This window comes from Lotus japonicus, chromosome 3 (genome assembly GCF_012489685.1).
Source record: "Lotus japonicus ecotype B-129 chromosome 3, LjGifu_v1.2".
In the NCBI taxonomy this organism is placed as follows: Eukaryota; Viridiplantae; Streptophyta; class Magnoliopsida; order Fabales; family Fabaceae; genus Lotus; species Lotus japonicus.
In genome coordinates this window covers 89,287,709-89,308,689 of record NC_080043.1, presented here as the reverse complement: position 1 = coordinate 89,308,689, position 20,981 = coordinate 89,287,709, and the positions used below count along the sequence as shown (strand labels likewise).

Sequence of the window (20,981 nt, the reverse complement as noted above, 5' to 3'; positions counted from 1 at the left end):
CAAATGGATGGTTATTTTAAGTGGTGTATGTTTGATTATCCTTAAATAAGGTCTCGCCCTCGAATCTTGTGTATGGAAAAAAAAGCTCCCACTAAAAGAGCTAGCCTCAACAAAATGTAAATGTTACCGGCTTGACAAGTTGACCAACAAGAGCCATAATATAAAGGGATCAAACTCATGTGGCCAGTGAGGAATCCTCTCATAGTTGCTGATTATTGAAGAGATTCTGAGGCAAGAACAAGAACAATTTGCAAGTGGAGATGGAGACCGATAGGATGATAGTATAAGAGCTGCAGAAGGTCATTGTTGAGGAAGAAGTTGTTGAGAGTGACAAAAAGCAATTTTTTTTTAAGTACTCCCTCTAGGAGGAAGAGATGCTCTAAAAGAAAGTATTTTCTAGATTAGATTGAAGCCTAGGGCTGTATCTGAAAGAATTAGGGCATTGGCTAAGCAAGTTGCCATAATTCTTAAAGACTATGAAAGCTTAAGAAGATGAAGATTGAAGGCTGTATTGTCTGGACCATAACCGTTACCGTAGTATGTTCTCTTTGTTGTTTCAATTTATTTTAACTCAAATTAATAACAAAATTAGTCTATCAAATTATGATTATTTTTATTCATTTAGATATGCTTGTATTCAAATGTTTACTAAAAAACTATTTTTTAAACAAATAAAATGCTTAAAATAATTTTGTTGATGAATAGAAATCAAACATGCACCCCTTTAAAAAAAACATACAAAAATTCAATTCATATTCCAAATAAAATCCTCGTCGGCTCTATTGTCATTCGCTAATTTCAGCTCCGGCAACAAATACCAATCACAATAAACTCTTTTTCATCACTATCTCATCGTGCCAATGAAGGGCAGCAAATGCATGTGATCACTTACATGACACTTGAACAACTAGTGAAGACAAATTTTGATGCTTCTCGTGCTATGTAGCATCAAGAATATATATAGGTCACATGCAAAACACTGGAAACATAAAAGATAACAGTATGAGGGAATGGAAACAGAGTAGGTGTGTGGTTATTTATTTTTGTGCAACTATTGCAACCAAAATGAGAACATGCACCACTGAAATCTTCAATCCTGCACTTCTGGCTTCTTTGCAGTGCCTTTAAGGTACCACCCCAAACCCCCCAAAATTGTTATCGTACCAGCTATCACTGCATAATTCCGGAACTTGTCAGTTGAAACATTGCCAGCTGATGTTCCTGTGTGTGCCGAGGCACCACCAGTTACAGAACCCCCTGAGCCTGCACCTGTGCTTGCTTCTGGTTGAGGACCCTATATCATATCATATATATTTACCGTAAATTTCAAAGCATGATATTGATGGACAATGCATGCAGAAAGGAAGAACAATTTCTTGCAAACAAGTTAAAGAAACATTAAGTCACACAGAATAAGTGAGTTACTCTTCAATACAAAAAATATAGAAGTGTGTTTCATTCAGCAAGAACAAGAAGTGGCAGAATATCAAGAAAAATCAACATTGTAGAATTATTATGTTATTCAGTAGTCTTCAGTAGGATTAAATAAAACGACTTTCATTTTAACCTTACAACATAAAGGTTAGCTGAAAAAGAAAAGGGAAGTGAAATTGCAAGGTCCAATAGTCAAAGGAGAAGGGTTATGTGAACTAATGATGACAATATACTTAAGAGGAAATAACACAAGTTTTCTGTTCACATTTATTTTTGACAATGTCTGCAAAGAAAACTATTAGTCAATTGCACGTTTTGTGAAGTTTCCATTTGATCAACCACCAATTGCTGATAGCTTATTGCAGTACCTTACTTAGAATAACATTGCATTAATTCATTAATCACTCCATGGATCAAGCATCATCCAGTGACGAAAACAACATTAAGTACACCAAGCTAAATTGTCTAATAAATAGTTTATGCAATCTGCACACATGACAAAATCATACTTCCACACCAGAAAATAGTAAACAAGTTCTTTCCATAACCATAGTAGTATGTTAAGAATTAGGACTGTTGAAATCATGTGCTTCTGGCGACTCAGACAGTAGATTAGATATGGATTTGGTTCAAAAATCAAACATTCATATTATATTACAATCACTCTTATCATTTGGGAAATGGTCCACCGTATAAATATGCGATGATGAATGGTAAATCTACTAGATATATTATCTGACTATGCAGCTGAGGACATCAATCATCTGTGTGTACAATTCATACCCAAGATGTCACAATCTATGATGAATTTATATGGGTACAACTGAATTTTTCAAATACAAGCAGTGATTATTTTAGAAGTGTGTTCTATGCCAAATTACAAGTTTCCTCATGAGTTAAACCAACAAATAGGTTGGGCACTTAAGGAATCGCCTTAGTATTTTAGAGTTTTTGTTTATGGGTTTCAATTGGGTAGGGTAAATGAGTCATTCCTATTTATTTGAATAATCCAAACCCATAAAGCAAAAAAACCATCCATTTGCAACCCACAAAACTACAAAAAAAAATCCTCAATGCAGAATAATGGGTTGATGATCCAACGGTTAAGTACTAGGATAAGTTCATGATGTACAGTACTCAGTACTGCAATAGTAAAAGCTAAAACAATAAGAGGTGAAATTTATACCTGCCGAGCAACCTTCTCCAACTTCTCTTGCTCAACTTTCTGCAAAACAAAAAATAAGTAAATACCACAGATGCCACTGACAAGCAGACCTATACTGATGTAGACAAACATACCAGCAAAAACTTGAGCGGAAGATATGGATGCATACTTTTAAGTTTTCATGTTTCTATTTATACCAACATGTACATAAAGTTGTTGAATAGCAACTAGCAACCTATTTGTAGACAAGCGGTACACTACAACAAAAGATTAACAGAGCAAAAAAGTGAACAAATATTTGTTTCCTTCTGTCAGAAGTTAGAACCTAAGGCAACACTTATGACCCTAACACTCAGGATAAATCTATTTACACAATTCCAATAGATTAAGCAAAGCTAAAACGAAATCATTCAACGTCTTAAAAATTTGAATGTTTTAAAAGAAAGTATTATTTTTATTCTTCACAACGTGTACAGAGGATGCAGAATGGTCTATGCTAACAGAACTAACCATCACATTCACATCTCTTGATGAACAATGCAGCGATGTTTTGCAGAAGCACTGATTTCAATATAGATGCTGAGCATATTTTAGAAGCATTGAGAACATTATGTTGTGTCTACATTAAAAATTCATTAAACCAATGCTCATACAGTTCAATTCATACATCAGACTAAACTTTTGAACCTCTAGAACGCTAAAGAAAATCCTAATTATACCTAGCTCATACAGTTCAATTCTTACGTTATACTGAACTTTGGGACCTCTAATAGTAAAATGCAAAAGCAAATCCTAATTATACAATGGTATTTAAGTCCATAAATACAAATAGACACCTCAAGTGTAATAAGCTTACACACTAAACCATATGCAAGAAAAATGTAAAGGAAACAATCAAGGAAAAACTTGTTAGCAAGAAAATTCGCTCCACCACATCTTTCAATTCATAGCACAATATAACCAAACAACCAGAAACAGAGGTCTACTACATAAGCTTTTAAAAGGTTACCTTGAAGTAGGCATTTTCTGCAGCTTTTTCCTCCTCGCTAAGTATCTTTCCAGAGCCACTGCTAAATGGCCTTCTGGATATAAACCTTGCAGCCACCCGTGTCGCCATTGCTGTTAACTTTTATCCTCTTGTCTTCTGTCAATGATAAAATAAACCCAGACACATCTAATTCAGATACATAAGAGAATAACAGCATTTAAATATCATATACCCCAATGTTGCTAGACATTTTTCCAATAAGAAGTGAAAATGGCAAAGTGGTGCTACATAGATCTCATTTTTAATTTAATTTGTAGGGCAAACACTTGAATGGTGAATTAGAAGCAAAAACCCTGATAAATTAGAAGATAAAAATATTAGAAACAGTAAATCTGGGAGAAGCGGTGCATAATACTAATAACATAAAACTCTAAGGGTATGAAATTGAGGACGAAATTCTCTATATAAATGGCGAATGCAAAAATTAACAGGATGAGATCGCTGATTGATTGATGATGATGCATAGAGGTGAATGGAAATCGATCCCAATAGAGAGAGAGAGAGTGAAGAATTACCAGACTCAGTTCAGTGGAGAGGCGAGACTGGATTCGTACGAAGCAGAAGCAATATGTGAGGTGAATCGGAGAAGAGGCGCTACAACCTTCTCTTTCAGTTTCAGGGTTTAAATACGACACCGTTTGGTGTAATGGACTGATGAGTGAACACAAGTTATTCTGACTTCTCATTCATGAAATGTTTCCATTCGTTTTTTTTTTTCTAATTAGATTAAAATTATTATTTATGGTTTCTATTTTGCCTAAATAAAATTTTGGTCCTCAAATATACATCACTTTCGTTTTGTTGGGTTTTTCATCTCCTAAATTATTTAGTTTTGCTTTTTTTTTCATTAGGTTAAATTTTTCTTGACAGAAACCTAATTCAGTGTGATACGCGGATTATTTCAATTTTTTCGTTCACCTAAGCATGACAACTCACACTTCCTCTTATCCTTCCACTTTGTCTCCTCCTTCTCTACCACCCTCTCCTTCCCACTCACACCTACCCCCCCCCCCTTCAATTTTTTCGTTCACCTAAGCATGACAACTCACACTTCCTCTTATCCTTCCACTTTGTCTCCTCCTTCTCTACCACCCTCTCCTTCCCACTCACACCTACCCCCCCCCCCACATAGTGTAAACCCCGACCTTCAACTTCCAACTCCCAAATCCCAACCTTCAACCACAAACCCTAAATCCTAACTTCATCCCTCGATACCAACTTTCAACCTAAAACCCCAACTCAAAACAAACCCCACCTTTCAACTCCAAACCCCAACCTTCAACCTCGCCCTTGAAGGCGATATGTGGTGCATGTGGTTGAGTTTGTGTGAGCTTCATGTTGGGTCTGGTTATTCTTCCTTGTTGAGTTTGATTCGAACAAGAACTCAATGGAATTGGATGAACTTCAATAGGGGATGAGAAAATGGAGAGGAGGAGAGATAGATTTAAACGTAGTAGAAGAATAAACGCCTAGAGACACATATTCTTACGTGTTTAATTATGTCAATAATATTTTTTTTTTTTAAATGACACTTGTAATGCTCCGTCATATTTCTATCCAGTTTGGACGGAAAAACTTATCAATAAGGACAAAATGCAAAAAATAATTCAAAAGTTAAAATTTTGGAGGGATGAAAAAATTTAATGCATCAATAGATTTAGAGAAAAATTTGCTCATTGACAATCTTTGTTCTCATGTCCATAATCTCCACAATAATCACATATGAGGTAAATCAATCTGATTGACATCTTATTTGTGAGAGAAAATGAGAATAACATCAAACGAATAGTGTCTGTAGACATGTTGGTATACTTCACCGTATTTGTGATTCTAAGAAACTTATTCAAGTGGACCAATAGACCCTGGCATGCGCGACCATCGAACCGTTCACAATCTTGGACCATTGATATGAAAATCATTCTCAATTCAAAATTTGTGGTAGTAACTTTAGGAAGGCTTAAGTGCATATCCCAAAGCAAGTGAAAATAAGTGCATGTTGCCATATTCTTTTTTTAATTTTGCTGACCATTTTCATATTCACAAATCCATCTAAAACAAATGACCAAACAGTTTCCCCAACAGGTTCAGTTCAGCCCTGTAAAAAAAATATCCATCTAAAACAAAAAAAGATTTTTTGACCCAAAAAAATAACAAAAAAAGATTCAATAGGTGCTTCACAGATCTCTACTAAAATGCTTAATTTCAAGAGTATAATTTTCCTGCACTATCAATGACATCCAATGAAGCTATACCACATAGATAAAAAAAATCACATTCATTCTTAATTTGAATCAAAATAGAAAGAAGTTCATAATATGATGGGAATCAAATCAATTGACTGACTTAGTAAAAAAATAATCTACACTTAAAGTGTGTATGAACCATTTTCTCTAATCTCAAACCATGTTTAAATTCATCCAACTTGTGAAGAAAATCAGAACATTAAGGAAGAAAAAAATAACTAAAGCGTTATATCCACTTCCAAGTGCTTACAATTACATCTAAATTAGCCAATAAATGTTTCTCACGCGGCGGCGAAGAGTTCAAGTTCGGCGGTGTTTTCCTGATCGATGACATCAAGGAAAACTGGATCAACGGTGACATGGCTATCCACGTGGATCTTGAACTTATGGTCCCACCACAGCACCCTGGCGGTGCCGGCGATTTCAATAGCAGCATCAAGGAGCATCTCGCGCTTGGCCACATCGGCAAGGAAGCGCGTGGCGTGCTGCGCGAACCCAACAGCCTTAAGCCGAGCCGGGAGGCGGAGGAGCTGGCAGGAGCGCGGCGGCTGAGAACCGGCCTCGACGTGAGCCGAGCCGAGAAGCGAGCCGGCGTAGGAGATTGACATGGTGGTGGAGGAGTAGTGGATTGGAGCTATGTTAGGGTTGGTAACGTGAACGGTGAGGAGAACCTCGGCGTCGAGGAGGGGAAGGTTGAGTTTCAGTGAGGTGAAGTTGATGGATATGAGGTGGAACGTTGGGTCCTTGGGTTTTGCGGTTAGCACCGCCGTGGCTGCCACCGCGGAGGCTGCTCCGATCACCGCCGAGGTCCAGCTCCATTTTCCTTCTTTGCCCATCACTGATGAAAGATTGTGTGATGATAGTGATAGTGATGTGAGTGAATGTGTGATGCTAGATAAAGATTAGGGAAGACAAGAAGAAGAAGAAGAAAAATGGGCGGTGGACGGAGGGGATTGATTTTTTACCATAACACCCTTGGATTGTTCTTGTAAAAGAAGAGAGCATGTGGGGATCATGGTCAATTTTTTTTCTTTTTCAATAAAAATTGAATAGACTTGACTTGACTTGTATTAAGAAGAGTAATGTTTTGTGTTACCAAATGTGAGTAGACGATTTCTTTCATGTTAATTTTTTTGTTTTTTTGTTTGTTTTTATGAAGATAAAGTTGAGGATGTGGGCTGAAGATGAAAATCTATGTGGTGGTGGTCTGAGATGAAGTGTCGCATCAAGTAAAGAAGTCACATCACCCGACTCCTTATGTAATTGATTGAAGAGAGATAAAAAGTTTAGAATCACTCATGTTAGTAAAATATGAGACTCAAAGCGCTCGTTTTGAACATCGAGTATCAATTTCGCACAACTGTGTTGGATTAGTAAAAAGAGAACATTTTAACTTTTAAACTTATCTTTAGTTTCTCGAGTTTCACGTCTTGGAAACTGACATTGAGTTTACAGGACATAATAACTTCGACGATCCATGCTTCATTGCAGCCAACTTCTATGCGACTAGAGGGCGAGAAGATCGAAGGAACATAGTCATCCCCGTCACATAATGGATTTATCTCCGTCGTTGTGAGCCAGAACTTAGCCCTTATCCTCTCTTTCTCCAGGAGCCACCGTAGAAATCTCTGCACCACTTCCTGCGCACCCTGCTGATGCCGTCAAACATCGTATGCGCCGCGAAAGCCACCATCATGGATCCTTCGCGAAGCCTCCATTGCGGGCCAGGGAACCTACTCCTGCGGCGCCGCACCGGGTTGTCGCCATGGCCTCCATCGATCCTAGTCTCGCTCACTCTCAATTTTCGATTGTTTCCTCTCTGTGTCCATAAGCTTCAATTTTTTTATATATTTTGGATATGAAATTTTGGACTTAGGGTTTCTAATTGGGGATGAATCATGTTTCTAGAAGCTTCAATTTTGCGATATGATGAAAGGGGCAATCACGTGCAGCTCACATGGGACATGGGTCCACACTCTCTTCTAATGCCATGCAAACTCATTAAAAAAAGTTCACATCAGCCAAAAACGTTAATTGATTGGATGAAAACCTGTTTGGGGACTAAAACTGTTGACGGTGCCTAACGTCGGGGTAGCGAAATGCTATTTTTAAACTTTAGGAACCCTGTTTTCACATTTTACTAACTTGGGGGATCAAAAGCGTTAATAAGCCTTAATATTCTCTTCAACTTTGCACGATAGTCCTTAGGAACATTTTGTTTAATTTCAAGGTTTTCATTCTTATTCACTTGATAGAAGGAAGATTTGGATGACATCATGCAAAAATAGTTTTTTTTTCTTCATAAAAGTCGCTAAACATAAATCATGAAACTTTTCCTTTTGTAACAAAAAAATATAAACTATAAAAACTTTGACTATCATTTTAATTCACGTTTACTATATGCAATTTTAATGGAATCAATTGGATTCATAAATGATTATAATAACGTTGATCCAAACAACACAGACAATATAATATATATATATATATATATATATATATATATATATATATATATATTACAATAGAATGAGGGTAATTGTATAATCAGTACAAAGCAACCCAATTTAGGGAAATTCCAGCAACAATTGAAATGAACAAAAGAAGGTAAGAATACAAGCAAACAGAGTTTAATGTGCCATTACTGCTAGGATGATTATTTGCGCTTGCACTCCCGTAGGTAGCACCTACAGCAGCACCTCCAGCAGCACCTGCAACAACACCAGTACCAACCCTTGAGCGACCACTTGAAAAGCCACGACCACCGCCTCCGCCACCACGACCACCACCTCCTCTGCCGCCACCACCACCACTACCACCACCCTTCCTGTTAACTACTGATGTTCGAATTACTTCTGAACTTGTTAATACCATTGTTCTTGCCCTATCTGCAATATAATATATGATCATATTAATTTTATTAATTTTCATTTTAGTGTAAATATTTTTACATCATCAATTATTCATAGACAAGATCCACTCCATTAATTTCATATTATTATAAATTACTTTTTAGAGTTTTTTTTCTCTAAATATAAGTCATTTTCTAATATTTATGACTATGACTCACATATTTAATATGAAAACAGAGACAGTGAGATTTAGAAAAGTTGTTAACTCGATGTGAGAAATTCATCAAAGCATATAATTGAAAGTGGAGAAAAAATTTATTGAATTCAAAAGTGTTCAAATTAGGGTAATTTTGAAAATTTAATAATTTTTTTTTTCACAGATTTATTGCTAAAAGGAAAAAAAAGCGTCCATTGGCAGAAGAAATATAATAATTGTTTTTTTTTTAAACTGAGTTTATTGCTTCTTGTTCAGAATCTGAAACTACATTGGCAGAGACGCGAAGTTCCAAACAATATCTTATTTCAGAACATGCTATAGTTTTGAAAAACTCAATAGCACAAAATATGGACAGCACCTGTATTTAAGGAGTTTCCATGGCGTTCTGAGTTGTCTTGAAGAGCAAGGTGCTTTTGAAAAAGCAAAATAACACAAAGCAAAATAACACAACAAGCTTCCTCATGTGTTCCATAACATGTGCTTTCCCTTCAATTCCAAGGGGGTTTAATATCGAACCTCACCCAACTGGCTTCTATTTATATACACTTTTTTTTTTGAAACAAATTTTCTATTTATATACTTCACAACATATATATCTTGGATTCCTAATACGTTTCAACTTAATTTTAACTACTTCTAAGAAAAACTGAAATCCCTTGTTTTTCCTTATTTTTGTTTTGAAAATTTTGTTAAGGAATAATAGCACCATGTTTATAGCCTAACAACTCAAAAAAATGAATAGTATTGATACATATTATACTTTCTTGGAACATCCTCCAATTATATATTATTTTATGACGGTTTTTAACTTTGATGAAGTTTGTGGGGTTAAAAAACTGTCACAAATAGTATGCGTGACAGAAAATTCATGTTGTGTTTCATACATTAACTACCAAGTACCAACTAACTAAACTAATTAATTACAATAAGTTAATTTGTAATATTGGATTTTCTATATAGAAAAATAATTAACCCACAATAATAGGAAATGGGCACAACTTTCTCGTATCATACGACATATATTATACATGAATTGTGAGAGCTGCAAAATCAGTACAAGCTAAGGCAACTCCATTTAGGGAAACTCCAACAACAATTGAAATAAACAAAAGAAGGTAAAGATAAAAGTAGAGGCAAACGCAATTTAATGTGCCACTACTTATACCATGACGGTGGTTCTTGTTGTCATGATGACCTGCGGCGGCGGCGGCGGCGTGTAGGTGTACCGCGTTGGGCAACAGATCGCCTTTACCATACCCATGCCCATTACGATGATGAATGCCACCACCAACACCAGCTGCAGGCTTGTTAACTGTTCACCAACTCCTGAGTTAATTCTTTTTTTAAAATTAATTTTAAATTGAATACGGGTATATTGATTTTATTTCAATTGTTCAATCCTATATGTAAACCATGAAATTATGATACAATAAAATCAATAACTGAAAGAAATTAAAATTTTTACAGTTTGAAACCCTCTAGTTCATTATTTAAAATATACAAAATTTAATTATAAATTATAAAAATTTGTTATGAAAAAAATCATGATAAATTAAGACTGAAAAATTATAGATGGGTCTCAAATTAAGTAGACACCTATGGAAATGGCTCTCAAGTCTCAACATGATATCAATAACATAATCCTTGCATTGTAGAATTTATCTTTAAACAAACATAAAAAAGATTGCTTTGCTTCTCGCCAATTGATTTTTGAAAAAACAGAAGCTGAGTTTATTGCTTCTCGCCATGATAAGAAGTTTTAGAATCAGATAGCATCCAAGGAAGGGAAAGTTGCAAACTATAAAACCTCTTTCCTTTTACCCCCTTCACGAATTGCTCTCTTTACATTCACTTCCGGTTGACATAAGTTCAAATTATGTATGTTGATATCATCCAAAGCTTGGAAAACTCTCAATTATTACAGTGAATAAATTAAATTAAATAAAGAAGAACCTACTATATTTCTTAAAATCTCAATTAATAATAGTGAATAAAATGAGGTGTACCTGCATTTGAGGAGTGTTCTCAATCGACTGGAAGAAGAAGATGATGATGAAAAAGCACCACAAAGTAAAATAACGCAACACTCTTCATCATTTGCTTATAAAAAATAATGTATTCCACAATATGAGCTGCCCCTTCAAGTAATCCAAGGTTTAATATCAAGCCTTACGCTGACTTCCATTTATATACTTCACGGCCTGTACTTGGGTAGTTGGGTTCCTAATTCCTTTCTTTTTAATTGGACCAACTTCATTTTAATTGTGACTGATGAGGTCACTGGGTTTGTCTCTTCGATATTTATTTGTGGTGGCCTGGGGTTGCAAGCATATGATTTTATTCTCTGTGGGTTTTTACCTATGGACTTGTTTTATGCTTGGTTGGTGTGGTTTGGTTTCGAGAGTTCCTATGAGCTTATTGAATTAGAGACTAATGGAGAACTGGTTTGCTGCTCCTGTATGTTGAAGGATTGTCTTAAGCTATATAACAGACTGCCAGACTGGGCTATGTAATTGTTTTTGGTAGATAAGGGTTTGTCTTGTTGTCAGTACAATGGTGGGTGTAATGGGTGTTTTTTTAGGGGTTTTTAGTCACTTGGTGATTTTGATACTCTTTTTTCTTTACTAAGTTTTATCCCACTGAGTTTTTCTAATAAAGGTTTTAATGAGGCTCTATCCCAAATGTGCTCCTCCAAAAGTGGTTTTTTATATGGTTTGGTTTTTTAGCTCTCATGAGAGACTTATTCTCATGGTACATTTCTATCTCTTATTCAATAAAGCTTATTTTACTGTAAATAAAAACATTATTATTTTTTAAATGGGTTAATTTCACTTTTGACCCTCTTTGTCCTAAAGGGGGTTTTTGCTTTTCTGCCAGGATTTGTTATCATGGGATGTTTTGGCACTCATGTTTTCTCTTTATATCAATAAATGATTTCTTTGCTGTAAAAAAAAAATGTTTATTTGAAGTTGCACTTTTGCTCATTCTGTCACTTATGTGGAAAAAAATGCTTATGTGTCACAAAAGGTGTGTGATGACTAGGATAGATAATTTCCACATGGCTTTAATTGCATATTCAACATCCCATGTGACTAACACGTAAGCATCCTACACATAAATTTTAAAAAGAGGCCTGTTTTTTCGTGCAATTTCTAAGGAATTAAAAGACAAAAATTTATCACCCACAACTTAAGTAAAACTTAAAATGACAGGCAAGATTTTCATGTGAAATGTGGTGGCTTGGAAGAAGTCCCCTTTTTAAAAATCTACCTCTTGGGTGGAGCTCAACCCTCACAAGGCAAACTTTTTTGCAAATTAAACCAACACATTTTTTTTTGACGGGAAACTTGATAATTCATTAAGAAGGAAGGGACAGAATGTCCATGAGTACATGATGTTGAATACAAAAAGGAGTGACACCAATCCACTCATTATCATCATGAGCCAAGGAAACTCTAGAAAGTTCATGTGCCACTCCACAGGGGCGGAGCCAGGAATTTGACACTGGAGTGGCTAAATATCAAACAAAATATTAATTTTACTTTCTTTTATCTAAACCATGTTTATTTTTAAACTTACTTCTATCTTTTATCAAACTTCGCTATATCAAACATAATTTTATCAAACACTAATCCTAATGATTCGATATGTAAATTCTTTAAAAAAAATATATGTGTGAATCAATTGATATAATTGATACCAATTATGATATTAGGTTATGTATAAATATGTAAAATTGTTAAAGTTGTCAATAAAGTTCTTCTAGTATAGTGGTAAACATATGAATTCGTTTTTATCCTAGGAGTAGGAGGTTTGATTCTCATTCCCAGCAATTATCCATTTTTATAGTCAATTATCCATTTTTATAGTCTTTTTTGTCTAAAAATGAAAATAAATGGGGCAAAGGGATTCGAACCCAAGACAAGGAGAGAATTGATTCATGAGGAGACCATTAAGCCACTAATTGTTATATGACCTGTGTTACCTTGTAATATATATTAATTATCATGGGTGCTAGAAAAATAATATACCTAGTACTAGTATGAATATTGAAAATATTCGGGGGCGCGGAGCACCGGTAAGCCACCCTGGTGGCTCCGCCCCTGCCACTCTATTAGCAGTTCTACCTACATGACCTATAGTAAAAACAGATAATTGACAAACTAAACTAAAGATCTGTTGCAGCAGAACACCTAGGTACGAGCCATTACATTTACGCTGCAAAATGGACTGCACAACACCTAGACAATTTGATTCAACTCGCACAGCAGTAAACCCACGTTCCAAAGCCATCTGCAAACCCAATTTTATGGCATATGCCTCTGCATACTCAGGGCCAAACGCAGCTCTCAGAGATCTCGTCCTAGCAACTAGCACGTTCCCAAACTGGTTGCGACTAACCAAACCAATGCCCCAGGCAGAATCAGCGCATGCTGCATCAACATTAATTGCTATAATCCCTGGATCTGGAGCCTGCCACCTCGGCGGAGACCGACTTCGAGCTCCATTTTCCCGTCCTTCCCGGCCCAGTTGCTGCAACGCTGGTACTCATACATGCTCCCCACCGCAGCTGCCACCACTCCTTGAACTAAGCTTTCCTTCTCCTCAAAGCATAATAAATTTCTGGCCTTCCATATGTGGTAACAAAGCACAGCAAAAAGCTCAGCTACTTCCGTAGGCGCTGATAGGATCAATGAACAAGCCCACTCACTCATTCTTTGCTCCTCAACAAGCGGCCAGGTGAGACCAAGCGGAGAAGCAAACCAAACGCACCTAGCCCATGGACAGTCCCTCAAAACATGTTCCACTGATTCAGAAACGTGAATACACCTAGGATAAGAGAATGGACAACGCACTCCCCTATTCCAAAGCTTTTGTCTGGTGGGCACAATCCCTTTAATTATTCTCCAAACAAAGTGGGCATACCTTGGAGCAATCTGCAGCTGCCACAGGCGCTTCCATACTACGTCGCTGCTGGTATCAGATGAAGAAGCCATCCCCCGCTCCTCCCAATTTCGAATGCTATGATATGCTGAGCGTACTGTGAACATACCATTCTGCGTTGCATTCCACACCAGGGAATCTTGTTGCTGTAAGTCTTCAAGCGGGAGAAGTGCAATTTGGGCTGCTTCAAAAGGGAGAAACAATTGTTGAAGCAAATCCATCCTCCAAGAGTTATTCGACCTGTCAATTAAGTCAAAGACATGAGTGCAATCACTATCAGCAGGCTTTGGGGACCAAATCTGGTGACCTGGTTGATTAGGCAGCCAATTATCTCCCCATATATGAATATCCATACCATTCCCTACTCTCCAAAAAGATCATTTTTTGATCACCCATGCTGCTTGGTGAATACTGCGCCAAGTATAGCTCGTGAGCCCCCCAACAGATGATTCAATGAATGTAGTTCTTGGGAAATAACGTGCTTTTAAACACTTATACATCAGAGAATCAATACAAGTAGAGAGCCTCCAGCCTTGTTTAGCAAGCATCGCGTCATTAAAGGCTTTAAATCGCCTAAAACCCATACCGCCAGCACTCTTAGGTTGACACAAGGAATTCCAATTCACCCAATGAATTTTCCTCTCCCCCTGTTTACTCCCCCACCAGAATCGGCTAATCATACTTTCAATATGTTGGCACAAACCCAAGGGTAGAGAGAAAACACTCATAATATATGTAGGGATGGCTTGGGCCACCGATTTAATTAAAACCTCCCTTCCTGCCACAGACAAAGCCTTAAGGGTGTGGAAAAAGCTAAAGGGATTAAACCAACGCATTTAGCACTTGGCCAATGGCTAACTTGAATAAATATATGTAGAACATAATACATAACAACATGCTAAGTGATAATTCTAGAATATCTTTTAGACAAGTGAGAATCAAACACCCCATCAAATTTGGAAATAAGAGTAAAGGGCTTAACCAATAAAACCAAACACAAATTTTGGTAAATTTTATGCATTAAATAATATTCATATATATATTATTTTGAAAATATTGTTACAGAATAATAGCACTAGGTGTTAGCCTAGAACAACAGCTCAGCTCAAAAAATGAAAAGTATTGATAAAACATGTTCAATTATATATTAACTACCGTCACAAAATCTATATCTATATCTATATATATTAGTAAAGCTCACTTGAGCTAAGTATTAAGTACAAATACACATGAGAACCTACATACATTAGTAAAAAACCTGGTGTTTTAATGAGATAGCTTAGTGAGTGAATGAACGGGTAGTGGAAACTTGTGCACTAATGATTTCAGTTTTAAACTTAATAAATATCAAATGTATAAGCAAAAGAGTAACATCCATGCCAAAAGTGTAACAGAACACAAAGTTATATCTGCAAATGGTTTTAGCACAGTACCTTAAATTAAAATCAAATTTAATGTTAATTTTAAACTAATATCAATTTAGTCCAAGAAAAAAAAAACTATTAACAATAAAGCATACTTCCGCCAAAATTAATCTTGATATGCAATGGTCTTAGTTTGCAGTCCAATTTTCTGCAGGAACATATGTCTATTTTTCTTAAACTCACAAACTCTTAGAATTCCTTAACATAGTAACTCCGAAGAAAAACTAACATTAAATTAAAAATAGTGGCATGATGGCAATACCAGTGTCAAAAACTGAATAAAATTATTAATGTCAGGAGGCTATTCAACTATCTACATTAAATAAATAAAAAATGAAATGTATTATATTGAACCATGCATCTATTATATCTCTATATAAACAAACCAGTGAAATCACTCACAAACTCAAATTATTCATATTTCTTAGACTTCAGCTGCTGGTGAGAAAAAAATGACAATTGTCTCTAACTACTTCAACAAGTATGTCATTTTTAATTATTTTAGTTAATTTCAAAATTGCTTTTTTAAATTACTCATTCTTATTTCTTTATTGCAGGAGAAAGATCATCAACAACAACAAGAAACACACATTACTTAGTGATATATCCCCATTGCAGATGATTGGAAAATAAAACTGTGAGTTTCACATATATGGTAATTTACTAAACAATTCTTCTCATTCAATTGAAATCATACAAATATATCATCATTTCTATATTTATATGACACAAATCAGTAACAAAGTGTGAGCCACATAAATTTATATACTGCACTAGAAAGATAAGTGTAAAATGTAGTACTCACTATATTCTTGATAAGAAATAGGAATCTTTCACTCCTCAATATTGTCATATTATGGAAGAAAAAAAATAGCAACTTAATCATTCAAAGGGAACAAATGAAGTTCATCCTGCAGTTAGATAGAATCTATTTTTTATGCTCGTGGAAGTGATTTTAAAAGAACTTCTATGCCACCAGCAATGGTAAACAACCACATCAATCTTGATAAAAAAAATTAGTACAACTGATAATATCACTGTAATGACTAAATCAATATAAGAAAAAAAAATAGTAGACTACCACGTTGATTTCAATACTAATCTAATTAAGTGATTAAATTTCTTTTATATAAAAAAAAACTACTCTCATTTCAATCTCAATAGAAATCTACCTATTTTTTCTTCCGATGAAGCAAAAAAAAATAAAAAATCTACCTGTTTGATCCTTTTTTCCCTTATTAGAGAAAGAAAGTGTGAGAATATCATAACTCAATTATATTTAATTATACATATATTCTAAATCTTCTTCTAAATAATAGCTTTATTACCTTTATGCAAATTTAAATATTAGAATTAAAAAATAAAATTAAAAACGAACTCGTGCAACACACGGGTTTAATTTCTAGTATATATGTAAAGCTCACTTGAGCTTAGTAGCTTAGTATTAAATAGATTAAGCAATAAAGTGTTTTTAAGCTACATTAAGCAATGAAGTTGAACTATATATAGATGTAAAGCTCACTTGAGTTTAGTAGCTTAGTATTAAATAGATTAAGCAATAAAGTGTTTTTAAGCTACATTAAACAATGAAGTTGAACAAAAGGCTATTCATCTTAGTATTTCATAACAGCTTCCATAACTTGCATTATGAAAAAAAATCTATTAAAAGGTCGTAACCTTCATTATGTAATAAAATGCTATTAAAAGGATGCATTTCTAGAACACATGTTTGAACGGTGAACCATTTCGTAACAACTTCAGTAACTAAGCTATTCAACTTATTAATTAAAAGATGGACATTTCTAGAACACAGGATGTGAACCATTTCTTAACATTTTTTGTAACTGAGACGGGCTATTCATATATTAACAGTTACTTCCTTGAGGAAATCACTCAGATTTCGTAACCTGCATTATACAATTATATGGCAGTACTGCAACTTCCAAACTGATAAAATAAATTAAAGACTTTTCAGCTACCTACATTAAAAAAAATAGAATGGATTAAATTAAACTATGCATCTATTGTGTATCTCTATATAAACAAATCACTCACACACTTAAGTCATACCTATCGACTCCATCAAAGTGAGAAAAAAGATGGAAACCGTCACTAGCTATTTCAGCAAGTATGTCATATTTTATAACATTAGTTGATTGAAATTGAGAAGATTTTGATCAAGAATCGTAAGTAATATCTCATTGATTTTGATGGAATTCCATTGCATTTGCCAGAACTCAGCAATAGAAACATTGGACAACACACTTATTAGAGAAGAGAAGCACGAAAGATGTCACTCATTACTAAATGAGCAACAAAGAGAAATATACAATCATGTTATAAACGCGGTAACCGCCAATACTGCAGGGCTCTACTTTGTTTACGACATGGAGGTACTAGAAAAAACTTTCTCTACAGGACAATCATTGCAAGGCTAAGGGTTGGAAAAAAAATTTGTGTTTGCTGCTTCATCAGGTAGTTAACTACTTTATAGTCTCTCTTATGCTTTTCTATACTATTTTGTTCATCCAATTGAATCATTCAAATACATCATCATTTGTGTATCTATGTGACACAACTCATTAACATAAAAAAAAAAAAACTAATACACAACACCTAACAGAAAGGAAACTTTTGCCAAGTTACCTTTCCAGCCAACAACAAAATGTGAACCCCTGAAATTTCTATGATCACTGAATTTGTAAGTGTAAAATATAATACATCACTGTACTCTTCACTTAGGATTTCATAAGAATAGGAATCTTTCACTCCTCAATATTGTCCTACATATTTGTCATTATGGCTAAGTGGCTTGGTTACTCTTTATTGTTTAACCTATTTGTACTTGGGTATAGCACCCGTTGTGCTATTATATATGAATTTTTCCTTTAAAAAAAATGGACAAAAAAATAGCAACCCAATTCAATCCATCAAAGAGAGCAAATGTCCAACAACATAGAATATACTTTAGAAGTTGGTCTAAGTGACTTTAAAAGAACTTCGATCTTCATGCCACCAACACATCATTGGCCAAATTTGGAAGTACGTACCACTCAAAATGTTCCCTAGCACCAAATCTGGATCTATAAATAACTACAGTGACCATAAAATGAATGAACAATTATTATAGAGAATAGGAAACAAATTTTAAAGATTTCAATCAATTGAAAAATATGACTTCAAATTGGCTCCAATTACATAAGTACTGAAGATACTTGCTTGGATTGCCACTGGCATAAAATTAGAAAACCATGCGGTCTCAACGCCCCAAACCCAAAAGTAGTTACTTTTTTTTTTTTGAAAATCCAAATTGTATAAAAGAAATTAAAGGAAGATCCAGTACATCAGATGGTGGCATCAAGCACACCTAGCAAAGTAGAAAAACAGAAACTAACAAGTTACTTTTTCTTTTTAATATGTCTCTTCAACCACCTAAAATATGAGTTGTTTTTCTTAACTTTCCAAAATATGGGAACTGGAAAAAATAAGAAAAGAGGTAGCATCCTTACACTGACTACACCTGCTAAAATTAAGAGTAGAAAATGATAACGTAGCTAGAAACTTTAGTTGAGTTTATGTTTTTAAGATAATGGAGTGAAAGAAATTGTTACAATAATGGCACATTTAATTTTGACAAGGGAAGTTATTAAAGCACATTTTTCAACTATGTTCTCAATAAGTAAGAAACTAACTATATAAAGGGTACAAAACCGTGGCATTTACACATCAGAACATTGAAAATGAAGGTTTATCTGGGATTTAGCAAAATGGGTTGTAAGAAATGAGACTGAGGGAAAATAGGAATAGAGAAACTTAACATGGATGCAGAGGGAACTGACAATGATGGTGCCATCAAGGTATTTGAGGTACATGTTGATGGGTTTGGAAGGGTTTTTGGATTCGATGAAGAGGAGCAAAGCGATAACGACGTGGGTGGTGTCATGGGAGACGGATCCTTCGATGCAAATGATGCGCACTTTGATTCCAGTCGATTGTGCTTGTGCAATTCAGTTCTCCTTCCATGTAACACTTTTCTTCCAAATAGTTGCATGCTTTACAAGATGCCTCACATGGCTGCCTCACCACCACTGGATTGAGGATTTTTCCGCTTTTTTTATTTGATTAGGGCTTCTGTTGTTTTCTAATTCTATTATGTATTTTTCTAATGCTTCATTTACTTAATGATTTGTCAAAAAAATCAATAGTTAAGCATTTTAAATTTTAATATTTGATAAATATAGTAATTATAAATATAATTAAGAAAAACTAAATTATATCAGTGATAACTAACTATGTAAAGTTATCACCTTGTGTTTTCTAGAGTAACACCACCAAATTGAATATACTTATTGTTGAGAAAGATGAAAAATATGCACAATATACTAAAAATGTAGTGCATAATAAAGTTTTAATGAACTTCTTCAATATAATTATAATTAATATGTATTTTGATATTCCAAAGCTTCTTCCATTTACATTTTTTTATCTCTACATAAATTTAAATATCACAATTAAAAATTACTATTTTAAAAAAACCCGTGCAACGCACGGGTTTAATTTCTAGTAGTATGTATGATAGAAAATACATCTCAATACATCATACATTAACTACCGATTAACTCTTTTTTTCTTTATCGGAAAACAACTACCAACTAACGAAAGTAACAATAAGTTAATTTGTAATATTGAGATTTTCTTATATAGAAAAAACTAATTGACCCACAATATTAGGAAATGGGCACAACTTTCTCGTATCATACAACATCTATATCTATATATATTAGAAAAGAACAACTTCTAGCATGACGTGTCGCTCTCACAGGCCAAGTTAGTGACGTGTCGCTCCCAGATTAATTCTCACATAACATTTTACATGTAAGCTCTTTCTCCTTGGCCCCACTTGCCACATGTGCCCTGATTTTTACTTACCTTATTTCTCCTTAATAAAAAAATACATTTTTAAATTTTAGATTTGATTAGGATTTAGGTTTTTTATTTCTTGATTTTATCTTAATTTATTTTTGATTTATTTTTAGAGTATTAATTAATTTTTATGGTATTTTTATTGAATTTTCGGATTTTTAATTAATTCCGGATTTTATGAGTTTTTATTGTGATTTGCTAGATTTTGATAGTTTTTATCTATTTTTATTTAGTACATTTTTAAATTTTAGATTTGATTAGGGTTTATGTTGTTTATTTTTGTATTTTATCTTAATTTATATTATTATTTATTTTTAGAGTATTAATTATTTTTTATGGTATTTTTATTGAATTTTCGGATTTTTAATTAATTTCGGATTTTAAGATTTTTTATTGTGATTTGCTAGATTTTGATAGTTTTTATCTATATTTATTTAGAACATTTTTAAATTTTATATATATTAGAAAAGAACAACTTCTAACATGACGTGTCGCTCTCACATGCCAAGTTAGTGACGTGTCGCTCCCAGATTAATTCTCACCTAATATTTTACATGTAAGCTCTTTCTCCTTGGTCCCACTTGCCACATGTGCCCTGATTTTTACTTACCTTATTTCTCCTTAATAAAAAAATACATTTTTAAATTTTAGATTTGATTAGGATTTAGGTTTTTTATTTCTTGATTTTATCTTAATTTATTTTTGATTTATTTTTAGAGTATTAATTAATT

General features: G+C 34.3%; 3 protein-coding genes across 3 annotated transcripts; all 3 read right to left on the bottom strand.

Moving 5' to 3' along the window:
- Nucleotides 1-723: 723 nt before the first annotated feature.
- LOC130747136 (uncharacterized protein At2g27730, mitochondrial) lies at nucleotides 724-4,320 on the bottom strand. The gene is made up of 4 exons (XM_057599975.1): nucleotides 4,163-4,320; nucleotides 3,609-3,743; nucleotides 2,621-2,659; nucleotides 724-1,294 (listed from the first exon to the last, which is right to left on the bottom strand). The coding sequence occupies exons 2-4, from the start codon at nucleotides 3,714-3,716 to the stop codon at nucleotides 1,091-1,093; spliced, it is 351 nt and encodes a 116-aa protein (XP_057455958.1). The 5' UTR covers nucleotides 3,717-3,743; nucleotides 4,163-4,320; the 3' UTR covers nucleotides 724-1,090.
- A 1,700-nt stretch (nucleotides 4,321-6,020) lies between these two features.
- LOC130742975 (uncharacterized) lies at nucleotides 6,021-6,854 on the bottom strand. Its single transcript, XM_057595088.1, has one exon. It carries the CDS (start codon nucleotides 6,724-6,726, stop codon nucleotides 6,172-6,174), a length of 555 nt encoding a protein of 184 aa, XP_057451071.1. The 5' UTR covers nucleotides 6,727-6,854; the 3' UTR covers nucleotides 6,021-6,171.
- Nucleotides 6,855-8,437: 1,583 nt separating this feature from the next.
- LOC130744978 (putative glycine-rich cell wall structural protein 1) lies at nucleotides 8,438-8,764 on the bottom strand. The gene has a single exon (XM_057597133.1). It carries the CDS (start codon nucleotides 8,762-8,764, stop codon nucleotides 8,438-8,440), a length of 327 nt encoding a protein of 108 aa, XP_057453116.1.
- Between the last annotated feature and the right edge of the window lie 12,217 nt (nucleotides 8,765-20,981).